The sequence below is a fragment of the Durio zibethinus genome, chromosome 17 (genome assembly GCF_047325235.1).
Source record: "Durio zibethinus cultivar Kanyao isolate XHJ-2024 chromosome 17, ASM4732523v1, whole genome shotgun sequence".
NCBI classification, from domain to species: domain Eukaryota; kingdom Viridiplantae; phylum Streptophyta; class Magnoliopsida; order Malvales; family Malvaceae; genus Durio; species Durio zibethinus.
In genome coordinates, this window is record NC_143178.1 from 23,569,396 (window position 1) to 23,586,206 (window position 16,811).

Below are 16,811 nucleotides of genomic sequence, written 5' to 3' on the forward strand. Positions count from 1 at the left end.
TAGATTAGATTTTATCTTTTAATCAAATTTTATCGATCAATTTTCGAATCAGCACCCATAGCCAATTCATGTTGATATTTCCACCAAATTTCCTACAACAGTGAGAAGGAGATGGTATGTTCTGTCGGTAGATAAATTTGATTGAAGCTACGGAATCTTTTCATAATCTCTCAAAATCTTAACCAACACAATTTGGGAAGTGTCACAAGCTGTTTTCTCGTCTGCATTGTCCCCAAATAAATTTGCATTCCTCAGCTGTTTCCTCTGTTTTCATTTGCATGTCCCATGTGCTCCCAATAACCCCATCTTGTTTCCTTGAGCAATGCATGGACATTGATATTCTAGCAAAGCATTTGGTTTTCAGTTTCCAGACAAAAAAAATAAAAAATAAAAAAGAACTGTGATCTCCTTGTCCTGGACTTATTGGAACCATCGTGACCATCCAGCTAATTTGGATTTTGGTCCCATTGTCTCCCTCCTAGCTTATAGGCAGCCAACTTAAAGCAGAGCGCTGACATTATTTTAATTTTGGTCCTCTTGGATTTTGCATTCCTTCACGAACAAAAGTTACCAGGTCGCTCGCATGACAGACAGGAATGCTCGCCATAAGATTATAGGAATCCAAGTGCTAGAGCATGTGAATAAGAACCAGAAACATTACAGGGTGTTATTAATTAGGGAAATTGCAGACAATAATCAGTCATTATGTTATGATGTGCAACCGCACAGGTGAGACTTGATGAAATTGTTCAAATAACATCGAGGGAAACAAGAAGGAAAAGCATTTTAGGAGACAAATAAGTGAATGTGGATATGACCTTTGGGCCATTTATTATTCACTTGTGGGGAAGGAATGACTTCCTGGTTATGTAAACAAAGTCTAGATGAAATTTAAAAAGCTGGTAGCAGCAGCTGAGAAGGTTGGATTAGAATCTGAATTTTCTCATCATTTTCTCTCCCTAATGCTTCCAATTTATGTTACCCTTGGATCAAGTATGAATGTCTTCAGAACTGCACACCTTTTACCACATTGCACTCCTCTCCCATTGCAAGTCCAGTTGTTGGTCCTAAGCCAACAAATTCAAAGGTGGAAGAGTGAAAAATAAAGAAGCAGTTAGTCTAAAATTCATGAACTAGTGCATAAATGTGTACTAGCATTATCAACACTGAGACTAGCAAAAATGATAAAAAAAAAAAATCTTTCTGAGATACATGATAATCACTAAATTGATGTGGGGGCATGCGTCTTATCTGGATTTAGCATGACAAAAATGAAAAATCTATTCAATTAGAGATGAAGCTGATGTACTACCATACATGCTCCTAATTATCAATCTTTTCATAGAAGGAAAAAGGAGGGTGGCTGTGGTGGAGATCAAGGGGAATGAGATGAATTTTTCATTCATTATTGGTTTGAGAACTTCTACAATAAAAAGTGAAGCTTAAAGATTAAAATCAATGATTAATCAACATATTGCAGAGAAATCCAATTTTGTCAGCACTTGGTATAAAAACTGTTGTCCAATGAATGGAAAAACGTAAATTATCTAATTTCTTTATTTTCCCTTTTTTAATGCTACCTAATTAAGTTTCTATGATTTGCCTCCCAATGTTTCTGTTATTTCCATTGGTCATTTTCCCCACATCCCTTGTTCACATAATAAAATCCATCTGGCTGCACAATATTGCAGCTTGAATGCCTTACGATCCCAATTCCATGATTTCAGGAAAGAATTTGCTGCCAATTACTACTGACTTAGCAACCATTTTCAGATCACCTTTGGCAACACAACTTTCTTGCTTTCCATGCTGATTTTTCTATGGCCAATACAGTTTTGCTTTAATTAAGTAATTAACTAATCACCGTAAATACAGGTCATACGAAAAGATCAAGTGTACATGCTATGCTAAGAAATCTTTTGGTTATAGTAGTATGTTTGCGATGGAAATAGCTATAATGCTAACATCCTTTGATTTGATATCTTTTTCTCCCATCATCTTGAAGTGTTGTCAAATCACTATCTACATTATGCCTAAGTTGTGATTTAATTCCATCAAACATGGTTTTAACAGAAGAATGTTTGATCCAAGCAAGCAACCATATTCTACAAAGAATGAAAAGAATTTGATACATTAGCAAATGCTGGTTTTGTCCCACGTCATTTAATTGCCAGAGCATAGAAGCTAGTCCAAATTCTCACCATACTTTTAAGAAAGATTAACAATGCACAATGAGGAACCACGTGGTTTCTTCTAAGCAGTTATTCACACTTTTTGCTCAGGGAAGAGCACACAAGCTTAAATCATTTTTAATTTATACAGAATATTGGTTTAAAATTCTACCAAAAATCATTCATACTTCCAGCTAAATTTTGTTTTATGCAGCAAAATTGATACAGTTTCAATAAGGTGTATGATTAATTAGAAATTTCATCTTAATCGTAAAAAAAAAAAAAAGGAAAGGGAAAGATCCTAGAGCATCAACATTTTTTTCTTCTAAACATTTCCCCTCCTTGCATTTTCAAGAGATATTCAAGTAGCAATCATGTAACAAAGAACATTTAAACATCTTTACTTACCTTATTTAATCTGTACTTAAGTGATTCGGAAGCAGCAAAAAGCCTCATTTTCCTGCTTCACCTGCATAGATTGTCTTTGATGCTCAACTTGCTGAAGCTGTGATGAAAGCTGAAGCAAGTCAATCATCGGTCCATCTTCGCATGATAGGCAATCCTTGGTATTCATGAATTCTGAACCTTGGTAAATCCCATCAGTGATATCAAATTTGGCAGCTTCACGACCATCAGATACCAGTAGGGCACCCAAGTGACTCCCTTCAATTGAATTCATCCCTGTTGAAGAGAACTTATTTGACACCCCAGTAGTTGAAGCCTGTGAGTTAACTCTGATGAGCTTTTCTGAGACTTGACTCATGTTGTAATGGGTATGGTTGCCTGGAACAACCAGGGAACGAGCCATGGGAATTCCTGATGAGTGGCTTGAAGAGTTCTGTGATTGTGATGACAGAAGAGAGAGAGCACAAGCAGAATCTGAAATCCCAGATAGCCCTTGAATGGTTGATGCTGCATTGAAAACATTGATGTCTTCACTTCCTAACGAGGTGTCTTGGAATAAAGGGCGTGATCCAGAATTTCTTCCACCAAAATCATGAGCATATCGTGCATTGTTCTCACCCAAAATGCCACCAGTGGCTGTATTAGCTCCATTATCATGAAAAGAGGGAAGCAGATTCTCAATACCACTAGGAGGGTAGGGGGCTTTTAAATGAAAATGCCCATTCGTGGTGGGAATGGCAGAAAGAGAGCTATAATTAGTCCCATCTTCAACTTTTATCCTTTTGCCCCATTCATTTGTTACATACTTCTCAACATGCAAAAGGCCACTAGGTAGTATATCTTGGCAAATAAAGGATGTAGTTGCCAACATCGGTCCATGAAATCTGCCACCAGCAAAGCCTGCATAATGTTGCGAGCATTTATAAAATATAAAATTAGATACCAATAAAAATGCAAAAATAGGGACAAAGGGATCCTTTACAAATAATTTCATATTCTTAGCATCACAGAAAATCATAATATATTAGATTAAAAGAAAAAAAAAAGCTCAAATACTCAGGACATCAAAATCCTCAAGAATCTTATGGCATAATTCAGAACAGTGAGAAAATATAAAAATACCAAACACGCAAATGGATATGCATTGCATGATGAACTGAGCTGAACTCAAGCTTTAGAAATCTTTTTGAAGTGATCTTGAGTCTCAGGTGATTAGCACATTTCAGACTCGAAACAGATAAGAATTTCAAATTTTTGTGTTGAGCTTGCTCAAACTCCTTACTATTTGGTTCCAAGCAATTCTGCTCCATACTCCTAGTTCAAAGTGGGAATAAATTTGTGAAAATGCATGAAATGTCCTTAATTATTCGATGAGAAAGAACTCAGATATTGAGCATACGTCTCTCAAATTACTAGGGAGCCAACATCTCAAGATATTACGGCAATGGATTAAAAACCTTGTATTGAGAAATCTTGAGTGGAAGCTCCTCATAGATGTGTTAAGCATACACCCACAATGAACATAACTTACTCATAATGCTGGAATAAAGCAGTGAAGGCTCATAAACGCCTTCTGAATTCCGATACTACTGTCCAGATGTAAATTTTGTGCACACACAGATTATGTGAATGACTGAAATCAGGTATGATGTGGGTCTAGTACCATTATATTGCAGAAGTAACCTTCCAGCACTCCCCGAGTGAATACCAACTTGAGGTTTTCTCCGCCGCTCATTGTGGCCAGCGAGGCGTTTACGACAGCTGCGCTTGCCATCATCAAATTCAGCCAGCAAATGAAACCTGCATGGTCACAAGCTAGGACATATTATAGCAGGAATGAGGCCCAAGCATGGTAATTGAGCCAAGGTCTATGGTAACAAAGTTGACCTTCAACAACATTTCTTTAGATTCCAAATCAAGCAATCTTTCAAAACTATAGGTTTTATATATTTCCTGAAATACATCTGGAGCAGAGAAATTCATTGGAACAACCAGAATACTTGTATTTTTTTTTTTAAAAGAGTTTAAATAAAGAAAAAAGTTTAAATAAAGAAAAAATAGGCCTATACAATCTGCTGATAAATAAAATGAAGCAACAATGTAAAGAGTTTACGCCTGCAATCCATCCCAGGAGATTAGGGCATAGAAAGAGAAAGGGTCCACTATACAACCCCCCCCCCCCCCAAAAAAAAAAATAAATAAATAAATAAAAGGCTGGTAGCATGAAAAGCAAAACCTGGAAAAAATTCCAATTTTAATTAACTATATACAAGATAGTACAAGATATGCAATTGGAACAATTCCAAGGTCCCTAACACCCTGCTTTACTGATGAGATGACAAGAAAAGGGATTAAAAAAACTGTGAATATTACTATATTTTTTAAATTAACAAGAAGAGTATTTTTTTTCTTTTTTTTTTTTTATTTTCTATGCTATGTCCAGCTAATTAAAGGAGCAAAAAGGACTTCTATAAGCAAAACTAACCTGCTGCATTGTTGACAAAACCGTTGTTCAATTCCATTAACAATAACTTTTGCAGTTTTTGAGTGAACCTCACAAACTTTGTGCCTCTTGTGGTAGTCTTTTGAGGAAGTGAGATCCTTGTTACAACCATAAACTTGGCAATAGGCAGTATGAGAATTTTCTCTTGCTGCTCGAACTCTCTTTGGTGGTGTAGATGACTCAGATGAAGATAAAACGGGGGCTCCTATAGCAAAACTAGAATTTTGGCCATCTCTATGATCATGAAATCTTCCTAGCTTTAAATCTATAAGTGAAGAATCCCAACTTTTAGAGTCCACAACAGAGCCTGAAAGCTTCAAAGTAGACTCATCATCCCCAGAAAAGGCATTCAGGGTAGCCATTATTGGATTTAGAGCTCTTCCCCCACTAATTTTGCTACTTAAAACATCTCCAATTGAATCATTAGGTAACTGTTTTCCTATCAATTCTCCATACCCCAGTTCCCCTAAAGCATGATTCTTAATAGCTTGTTGTCCTGAAACTAGCATGTTGTTATTAAAACTATATGGACCTTTTAACTCCCAGTTGATAAAGGCATTTCTATTTCTTGCATAAGAATCAGAAGGTGAAATTGCTGCATCATATACAGACTCCTTTTCCCCTGAAACAAAACTCCAGGACTCCATTACATGCAAGAACCACCCAAGTACAAATTAAACCAAGTTCAACTCAAGAAAAAACACATAAAAAAAAAGAAGCCATCTTTCATAACGTTTCAATATAACATGTTGATCTCCAAAATCTCAGCAGAGTCTCAAAAGCAAATCTTTATGGCTACTGAAACATTAACCAGGAAGTCCACTTGAACAAGCAAAGAAACCCAACAAAAATTCTCTTATTTGAAGCACCAAATTTATGGAAAGTTCAAGTCTCTTGATTGCCAAATGCACTTGAAAAAAGAGAGCAAAAAGCAAAAGAAAAGAAAACCCATTAGAGAAAGTCAAAATCTCAAAAGAATAAAGAGCTCCAACAATTACTTGACAACCCACCTTGTATTCAATCAGGTAAAAGCTCAGGAACAAAAGAAATAAGGCTAAATGCAAGAGTACAAACAAAGAATGACAGAATGAAAATAACTGCAAAACAACAGTAAACAGCCAGACACTTGAAGAAGCAAAAGCTCTTCACTGAGTTCACAAAATATATTAAATATATATAAACTTAAATAAAAGTTGCTCAATGATTATGAGAGAGAGAAAGAAATAAAAGAGAGAGAGAGAGAGAGAGAGAGAGAGAGAGAGAGAGGTGTACTTTACCAGTATAGAGTGAAGTAATGGTATAATGAAATGGGGTGTGTGTGTGTGTGTGTGTGTGTGTGTGAGAGAGAGAGAGAGAGAGAGAGAGAGAGAGAGAGAGAGGCAGACACAACACAAGAAACTCAGTGAAAATGATATGTTGATGTCCCATACTCCATGGAAGAAGAGAGTTTTTGTGGCTGCTATTTTGAGAGAGCACAAAAAGGTTTTCTTTTTTTTTTTGTCCCCTTAAAACTACTCTCTATGCTTCCGAATTCCAACCTTTGTCTATTGAGCATTGAAAATGGCTATGTCCAATCCTTCCTTTCATATTTCCCAAAACTTGGACTTTGGAATTATTAATTATTCTTTTTTTTTTTAAATAATTAAAGCATGAACATTATCCTTCAATACCTAAAAACTCTTCAATTATATCTTAAAATTAATTTTTAGTATAATTATGTAAAAATATCTCAATCAAATTTGATGATTTGGTCTATGACAAGGGTGAAAAAAAATAGCATAAGGATTAAAAAAGCTCTCAAATAAAAATTTAATATTTATTATAAGTAATCAAGTCTAACTTTTTTATTTCGAAGCAATTGAATTTTTAAATATTTATTTTTATCAAATTGAATCTTTGTATATTTATTTTTACTCATTTAAGTTTTCAATTAGACGAAAATAGTTAACCTTTTTTTTTCTAATAAGAGTTCAATTGATAAAAATAAATGTTTCAAGATTTAATTGATTGAAAAATAATAATAAAAACCTAAATGATTATTAAATTTTAGTTTATGAAAATTTTTTAACCCTTTTGACAATAAAAATATATGAGATATATAAACTAAGATAAAAAGAAAAAATATATTTTTCATTGCAAAATAAGAGGCCTTTTAAATACACCACAAAAATTTCTCTAAGTACCCCCAAAATTTTCTTCCAAAAATATCCACATAGCAAATACCAAATTTAACTTTTAATAAATGACAAAAATACCTTCAATGGCTTATACATCCTAAAACCACCTCGTAAATCTTGAAAATAGATTTCTGAGATTACTTCTCAGAAATGAATATTCGAGAATGCAATATAATTATCAAAAATCGATTTCTAAGAATTATATTGCATGCTCAAAAATTCATTTTTGAAAATGCATAAATTTTTGTTTAAATATATATTTAATTATAAAATTTTGATAACGTTTAATTTTAATTTAAATAAAAATAAATACATTTAATCTTAAAATAAATAATACTAAAATAAATGAATTTGATGTGTTAGGATCTCCAAACGTCTTTAATAATTTCTCTAAGGTATGGCTTAATTCCGACAATAGGAATTTTTAATCTTTAGCCCACCAGTGTCTTGGTAGCCAAAAAATTAAAAGTCCTTATTATCAGATTTATCAATCTACTAATGACATTGTCAGGGTCAATGTTCTATAGGGCGTTTGAGCTTGGATTAGTATGCATGCACACATATGAGTTATCGATGTGCCCATTCTTACTTGATCATATGCGCAAATGCTAGAAGCATGTTAATTCTTAAGTATGCATGGACATAAAGGTATTTTTGTCTTAAGATCAGAAAATCAAGAGTACCTTTTTGTTTATGTAAAATCAAAAAACCAGAAAACGATGTTTTTGATTTTTTGGAGGCTCAAGAAAAAGAACAAGTTTATGTCATATATGTTAAGAACATCAATTTCAGTTTCATTCGCATACATAATTAAGTAAATGGGTTTATAAGCGCATGATTAAAGTTTTCAGTAATTAAAAGTGAAATCAAGCTTCTTGAAAATAAATATTTGAGAACACTCAAAACTTCTCAGATATTCATTTCCAAGAAGACTCAAGGCTTTTCAAACATATATATATGAGAAGTTTTGAGTTTTTTCAAAAATAAATACTTTAAAATTTTTTAGGCTTATTGAAAATGAATATCTGAGAATCTTTAAAGCTTTTCGGATATCTATTTTTGAGAAGTCTAAAGCTTTTCAGATATTTATTTTTTAAAAGCTCGATTTTAGAAAGTGAAGAGAGAGAAAAAAAAAAGAAATGATAGGAATTGAAAATAGAAAGTAAAGGGGAGGGGTGTGTTTAATAAAAATAAAAAATTGAGTTTCAAATTTGGGATTTTTTAAAAGTGGGGTGTATAAAGTAGAAAGTGGGTATAAATCACTTTATTTGGTAGACAATATCAATTCTTAGGAATTACATATCACTATATTTGATGTTACTAAAACCAAATATCATTTTGGTTGAAAGTAACAACTTAACCATGCATATTATAATAATTACAAAAATTATTGATTTTAATGTTATGTAAAGATAATAATTTGTAAAATATTAGTAGTATTTTATTTATTTTATAAAAAAAAGTTAAATTATTAAATTAACAAATATATTTCTTAATAAGTAAATTAATTTTCATAATACAAATTTTGTAAAAAAAAAATTGAATTAAAAAATAAAAATAATTTATGAAAATCATAATAAAAACAAAAAAAAAATATAAAACATTAAAAAAATATAAAAGGCACACATTATTTTTGAACTTATTACAATGACTATTAATTTGAAAAGATAAAATTTTATAATGTAATAAAAAATAATTAAAATTTGAAAGGAAGTAAGTTTAAAATTCACATATTATATGAGCAATATTAATTATTATTAATTTTACATATCACTTAATATCGTAGATAAAACTTTTTCACCATTTTGGATGAAAATTAAATTACTTTCCATGGTAATGATATAAAATCATTGTTATGTAGGATCATCAAATACTTGCCAAATACAACAATATAATTACTAAGTATAGATCATCATAATTTTTTAGATGATAACCCCATACTAAGCACTAACTAAAAGTAAAAATGTGTTTTTCAAACTGTAAAAGGTAAAAAAGAATTACCCCAACCTTATAAAGGTTTTAAGTATTTACCCTAAAGCGTTTATGAAGTTTTTCTCTGTAATGTTATTTAAGCTTAACTTATTATTATTGCAACTTATTGTTTGCTTTTGACAGCAAAAGTTAGATGGTTACAACATAAAACTTAAGTCTTAATTACAACTTTATTACTATTTATGACATAAGTCGAGAAGAGGCTTAATCGTAGAAATTTTTTTCATTTATTTGGTCTTTGTAAGTGGGGGAAGCTTAACCTTAAGCAAAATATAATGTTTAATTTTATCAAACTTAATCAAACTTATCGAATTAATTTAAGTGATCAATTAAATTATAAGTCGAGTCGAATATAAAACATAAAATTTGTTCAAACTCAAATTAAAATTTGAGTCTTGAGATTTCAAATTAAACTGAGCCTTAACCTAATTAGGCGCATACCTAATATGTTAGTGTTATATGAAAGCTTAGACTTTTCAATATCCCTAGTTAATACTATAATTTTATACCCGATTAATAGTCTATTTATAAGCAAATTAATTGAAACATATATATGTATCTAATTTCTTCAAAAGCACGTAGGAATTTGAAATTTCTGCCAAGAACTAAGAGAACAAAAATATAAGAAGAAAGACCCTCTTTTATCCTTTAATGCTTTTACAAGAGCAAAAAATTCTCAAATTCTAACCGTTGGAATCTCATTGAAAACTTAAAGTGAAAATAAATTCATATGGTTTGGTTTGGATTATTTATCTAATCAATTTAAATTCAATGTACTATCCGTATAGAAATTAATATGTGCATTGCATGCAATAATAATGGTTAGGCTAAGCATGAATTATTTAGTAAATGGAGTTTAATAAATTAGAAAATAGGATAACTATATTTCAATGTCCTATTTTAATGAGTTGAACACAAATATTAATTATTATGTACGTAAAAGTAAAATTTATGTTTAAGTAAAATTTGAGATTTAATTCAATTGATTTATATAATTATTTTTAAAAAAATTGATCTAATAATTTTAAAATTTAAATTTCAATACTTAAAATCTCTTCTTTTATTTCTAAACTATGATTTTTTTTATAAAAAAATTACGAATATGAAAATTAAGTAACACTAAAAGATATTTAGAAGAATATCAAGCATGAAAAACAAGAGATAACGAAAAAAAATTGAGAAGCTTTTGAAATGCAAGTAAGGGTAGAAAATTTTTTGATAAAAATAAAAATTAATTTAAAATCATAAGTGTTCAGATCAAATTTTTATATTCGATTTAATTTAAGTTTAGATATTATATGTTTTAATTCGGTTTGATTTTTGGATTGAAAAGTGAAAAAATAAAAAATCTCTTAATCAAATCAAATTATATATTTTATTAATTTTTGTAGATTATTTTAAATTTTTATAGAATAAAAATGATAATTTTATATCTAAATTCGTTTAAATATATTTAAAATAATATGAAAATAATAAAAAATAATTAATTTTAAAAAAACTAATAAACTAAACCAAATCAATTTAATTTCCTAAAGGGGATCAATTAAAATTTATGATATTATACATTAATCAAAATAATTAAACCGAATCCTCCACTTCAATCCAATCCGTTAGTCACCCCCTAAATGCAAGGTGGGAGGGCACATAGCAAAACCCAAATTTACGAAGACTAGCAGCAGGGAAGCCATGCAAGAAGGGAAAAGAATGGGAGGCAATGATTCAGTGAGAGTGATGCGTATGAAGTCTCAATGCAGTGTCAAAAAACACACAATCATGCTGGGATCTAGAAGACAGGCCCCACTCTTTTGGCCTTTAACACTTCTTTTTCCACGTCTTGCAGCTACACCTAACAACCCCTTCTGTCTTTGTCACACTCTCCCATGCCGCGTTCTTCTCACTCGCTTCTCAATGCGTGTGGGTCGTTGTTTCCCACTCTATCATCTTTGGCGAGAAAACCCTTTTCATAGACAGGAAAGAAAATGTGTAAAATGAATTATGAAATTAGATATTCCTCTACCCAAAATAATTGTTTTTTTATTGATTTTTTTTGTTGAATTAAATTTATTTTTATTTTTTAAAATACTATATTAAATTAAAATTTTGAAAAATATCTTTAGAAAATTTTGAAATTCAAAATTTGAAAATCTTATTTTTAATTTTATAATTTTATTAAAAATAATAATTAAAATTAGATTAATTTGACCAAAAAACTGTTTTTGAGATAAAGAAAATAATATAAATCATTTTATGATTTAATTTTTTATATGATCACTTTTAAAAAGTGATATATAGTAGATTTAAATTTTAAATTTTAATACATATAACCTTTTATTTTATTCTTAGAATCGTAGCTTCTTATAAATCAACGTTTTATTATAATTATTAATGATTTTATATAATGATTATTAATATAAAGTGATTAAAATAATTTTAGTAATTTAACTATTATATTGAATTTTATATAAGAGAGAAAAAATTAGTGCAAAAGTGAGTTTTAAAAAATAAATTTAAAAATTAATTAAACTTAATAATTTATGTATTTATACAATGTTTTATATAAAAATTATGTATCATAATTCGTATCGACACAAAAATATAAAATATATTTTTTTATTTTATTAAATATATTTTTTATTTTTATTAAAATTTTAAATAATAAAATTCTCTTATTTTTTATTCATATTATTTTTATATCATATCATTATATTATATTTTAAACTATTAAATCTAAAACTAGTATTAATGGATTCAATTTTTTTTTTTTAACATTGAAGTAAGGATAATTACTTATTGGGGTTGTGATAAGTCTAAATGGTTTCAAAAAGATTAAAGAGATATAATAACATTATTACTAAATGACACTAATTTTGAGGGACAAATAAAGATTTAATGTGTCTAATTCGATCCTTTATCATTTCAAATAGAGGTTTAAATTTTTTTTATATTATATATATATAAATTGGTATCGAATAATAAATATTAAAGAAATATTAATAAAAATGTAATTAATTAAATATCCAGATTTTTAATCCAAATCATATTTTTTGTTTTATTCTAAACTTATTTTAGTATGAAATATTTTATTTTTATTAATTTAAATTAAAAAATCAGAAATATGAAAGTATATAAGCAAATTTGAAAAAAATATGATAAAATTAAATAAAATAAAAATATATTAACAAAATTCAACCTTCACTGACAATATTACTCTTTATCCCTTGATCTTATCCTTCTGCACTTAATTTGCTCTTTGTTATTGACCAAGATTGCGTCCAAGGTGTTCTCTCCTCTTATACATGACTAACAGAATATTTGTTGTTCTTATCTTCAAGTACATGGCATTGCTTTATTTATTTTTTTTATTATTATTATGACTGGGAAAAATCATCATGCAGTCATTGTTAGTGGAAAATTTTTACAACCAAATCTAAGAAAAATAATCACTTTCTTTATATTTGAATATCTTTAAAATTAGTATTAAAAATATAATCTTGTTTTATATTTTGAATTTAGTTAAAATATTATTATTTTTTATTTTTTTTATATTTGAGATTGTTAAAAATTAAATATTATATGTATGATATTTTACCAATAAATCATAAAATTATTGATTTTTTTTTCTAAAATTTTTTTTTCATCTCTTTCTTTTTTTGTCTACGTGTGTATGTGTGTGTGTGTGTGTTTTTTTTTTTTATTTTATTGTTTGTGTGAAAGTTTAATTATATATTTTGTTTTTTTTTTTTTTAATAAGATGCACATTCAAACTATACCTTAAAAGTGATGAATGAACCAATTGAGCTAGGCCTCATTCGATGATAATGAATTTGTTATTATGGTGCTTTCATGACCCTCTTGATCATCAAAGATGGCTCACCAAATTGAAGTAGGTTTGGCAATTCTCCCAACTCCATATCTATTTTAGCAGTCTACCACACCTCTTCCATTAACACAAAAAAATTCTTTCTATTTATTTTTTTTGGTCAAAAAGTGGGAGTGACATTCTGAATTTCTACTACAATTCTCTTTCTATTTATCTCCTAACTTATCTATTAATATAAGTTTACCGATGGTCCACAAATGGCAACATTTTACACATGGCATTTGGCATTTTAATGCAACTTGGAATTCAAATCCAAATCATATAAGCATTTCAACTTTTTTATAGGTCCCAATCAAAACCAATTAAATGATGCACATTGAAAATACGAGTCTTAAATCTTGTAATTTATTCTTTTTTTTTTTTTTTTTTTTAACTTGAGATGACTGAAGATCCATGTATGTGTGGATTTGCCCAATTTTCCAATGAAAAAAATGGAGAATGAAGATAAATATGCAAAATCCATGGACAACAAATTTATTCCTTCAATTAGCTTTTGTAGATATCTTTTTTCAGAAGATTTTTATTCTTGTAGCATGTGGCTCCAAGAATAATGAGCTTGGCTTTCACCAAAATGCATGCATGAATCACATTTTGCTAAAAAAAGCTTGCATCAATGTTTGGTTAAAAACAAAATGCATACCCCATTCTACTAAAAGAAATATCATCTTGTTATCTATATATACATTGAAAAATTATGGAGGTTAAATTAAACATCTATTGGTGTGTGTTGGATTAATTAAATTTTTTGGGGAACAAAATATTAAGGTGAATTTCTATAAAATTAGAGTTTGATTTCTAACACTTACAAATTTTTTTCTCCAATTTTTTTTGACCTTAAGCTTCCTTTATATATTAAAAAAAATACATGGACAATGGACAACAACCAAAAGCCAGCAAGTTCCCCAATTGAGAAACTTGTCTTGTAGCCAACTACTCATGGGGTCACATGGTCCCCAACTCTTTAATTTCAAAATACCATGCATCTAATATTTTTACCCTTTTCTTTTCCCTCCTTCGTGCTCTATGTCTATCAACAAATTTGCCCATGAAAGTGAAATATCATAAAGTAAAACAGAAAAAAAAAAAAGGGGGGGGGGGGTTGCACAATAATTCCAAATAAAAGTTTTTGCCACAAAAATAACATATAATCCAATAGAACTTGGTTTTTATATGGGTAAGAGTGTCAAACTTTGCCTCAATTGTTGACATTTTGCTTTTCCCATCTAAGCAATGTTAATTGAAATTAATGTTATAGTTATTATTATGCTACAAAGTTAGCATATAGGAACTGTTGAATTGATGAGCATCTTAATATCAACAAATTTTGTTAAACATTAAAGTCAAACACATTCTTGGACCCTCACCTTATAACTTAGACTACTTTTAGATTATTTGGGTACAAAAAATTGCTTTAATTTAGTCTTTACTAGAAATTAAGCAAGGTGCTATTTCATATTATGTTTTAATTTGATATATATATATATATATTTTTTTTTTGGTTAAAAAAAAAAGGTCGAAATTTAAAGGATAGGGGAAAGAAAATTATAAGTGTTGAAAATTGAATTTAGCCTTGCGAGAATCCGTCCTGAGTAAGAATTATTTGTTGCCCTAAGTTCTAACTAGATATATTTTCATATTAACATATTGATAAGAAATATCTAAGAGTAGTGGAGTATATCTTTTATGAAACAAAGTAAAATATAAATTTGGTCTTTGTTCTTTATTACAACTGAGTTTTGATTTTTTTTTTAATAAAATAATTTTAATATTTTTATTAATACATATTAATTTTGGTACCTCTATTAATAAACATAATTATTTTGATGATATGGACCACTAAATTTATGTGGTGATAAGAGTTACATTGACATGGATTTTTTGTTTTTTTTTGGTCATTAAAAATGTGACCAAAATGATGAATAGTATTTTCTTATTCTATATATCGAAAATTTTAAAAATCAACGGAATTAAAATATTACCACACATTGTATTATTTATTATATTGATTTATTATTAATTTTTTAATGGATATATCTTGAATCTTGCTACTAAGGTTTAAAAATTACCCTTGATGATATAATGGATAATTTTTCTTTAATTTTTTTACGTTATGAAGCCTAGATTAAGGCAAAATATGTTATATTTTATTCGAAATTAGGATATTGAAAGATCATATAGTGATTGAAACTTGAGATGATTTCTTGTTGATGCTGAACCATTTTAAATTATTGAGTCAATCCCTTGTTAGTAAGTTCAAGCTAGTACTCTTTAAATTGATCAAGAAAGAACTCAACATTTCTAGCAAAAAACAAAAAAAAAAAAAAAAAAAAAAGCTTTCTATGATGCATAATCTCCCTTTCATGTCCTCTCACAATGTTTGAGACAAAAGCACTTCCAACTACTCTACAGATTATTGTTTGAATTAATCTGAGATTTCTTTGATGATTAAGATCACAATATGACATCACCAATGATGACAGCCAATCATGTTCAGCATGTAAAGACATCAATTACAGACAACAAATGTACATGTGCTAGGTTCAACATCATTATCATCATCATCATCATCATCGATGTCATTATTGTTGTGCTCATTCATTGTCATTGCCACTAGGGTAATTAGGTAGCAAGGTTGCTTTTTAAAGGAGGGAAATTTGCAAAACAGAAGTTTAATTAAATCATGTTGAAATTGCAACCCAAATGTAAAGTTAAATTAGATTGAGATCAGGCAAGTAGAAAAATTAGATTCTTTCTTCATTTATTTGATTGAAATGCAGGCCTTTACTGGATGGTGAGGTCGGCTTGCCTCTTCTTTCTGCAGTATAACATTAATGGCGCAACCATCAGGTAGATGGGAGGGACCATTGCCAACTAATTACATATGAAACCAATCAATGTTCATCAGTTTGTTTACAGAATCCTTTTGGCCACTGATCAGCTGATGGAATTTGGGCCACATACATGAAACCAGACGAGAGTTATATACATATATATAATGCAAACTTATAGTTTCTATGGACACTCGTTGTATTGCCAATAGCCATGTCTGTTCATAAAGTGTTAAACTCTTACATCATGTTTGGCAATTAAAGAAAGTGTGGAAGAAAAAAATTACTTTCTTTCCACCATTTCCTTTGTTTGGTAAGAAGAAAATAAGAGAAGCGAAAGAAAATTAGTGGATTTGCACTTTTTCCTTCCTTCCAAATCCAATTCTTTCAAATGTGGGAAAAAATATTCACTTAATTTACCCTTAGTATCTGTCTTTCCTTTTATTCTCTATCCTTCATACAAAACACAATGAAGGAAAGATAACTTTCCTTCCTCTCATTCCATTTATCTTTCTTCATCTTTTTCCATTTCTTTCATTTTCCTTCCTTCTAACCTACCAAATATAATGTTAATTTTAGCGATCAAGGTTCAATGCTAGCAACCCTCCATTGATGTTTGCATGGAATAAGAGTACATATTGCGTTGAGTTTGTGAGTGAAATGTTGAGAGATACTAATGAAACTGTTTTTCCTTTGAAATTAACATGTTAAGTTGAAAAGAAATTACTTATTAATTTTCTTCTTTCAAAACATGCATAAAGATATGTTACACTACTAAGGTCATCAATACATTATCTCTTTATGTAATTTTATCCACTATGAGTGAATATCACAACTTATAATATCATTTTAAAA

General features: G+C 29.3%; 1 protein-coding gene across 1 annotated transcript; it reads right to left on the reverse strand.

Annotated features, from left to right (window-relative positions):
• Nucleotides 1-638: 638 nt before the first annotated feature.
• LOC111284349 (uncharacterized) lies at nucleotides 639-6,226 on the reverse strand. The gene is made up of 5 exons (XM_089746662.1): nucleotides 6,090-6,226; nucleotides 5,062-5,989; nucleotides 4,240-4,376; nucleotides 2,580-3,476; nucleotides 639-1,067 (listed from the first exon to the last, which is right to left on the reverse strand). Exons 2-4 carry the CDS (start codon nucleotides 5,724-5,726, stop codon nucleotides 2,596-2,598), a joined length of 1,683 nt encoding a protein of 560 aa, XP_089602788.1. The 5' UTR covers nucleotides 5,727-5,989; nucleotides 6,090-6,226; the 3' UTR covers nucleotides 639-1,067; nucleotides 2,580-2,595.
• Between the last annotated feature and the right edge of the window lie 10,585 nt (nucleotides 6,227-16,811).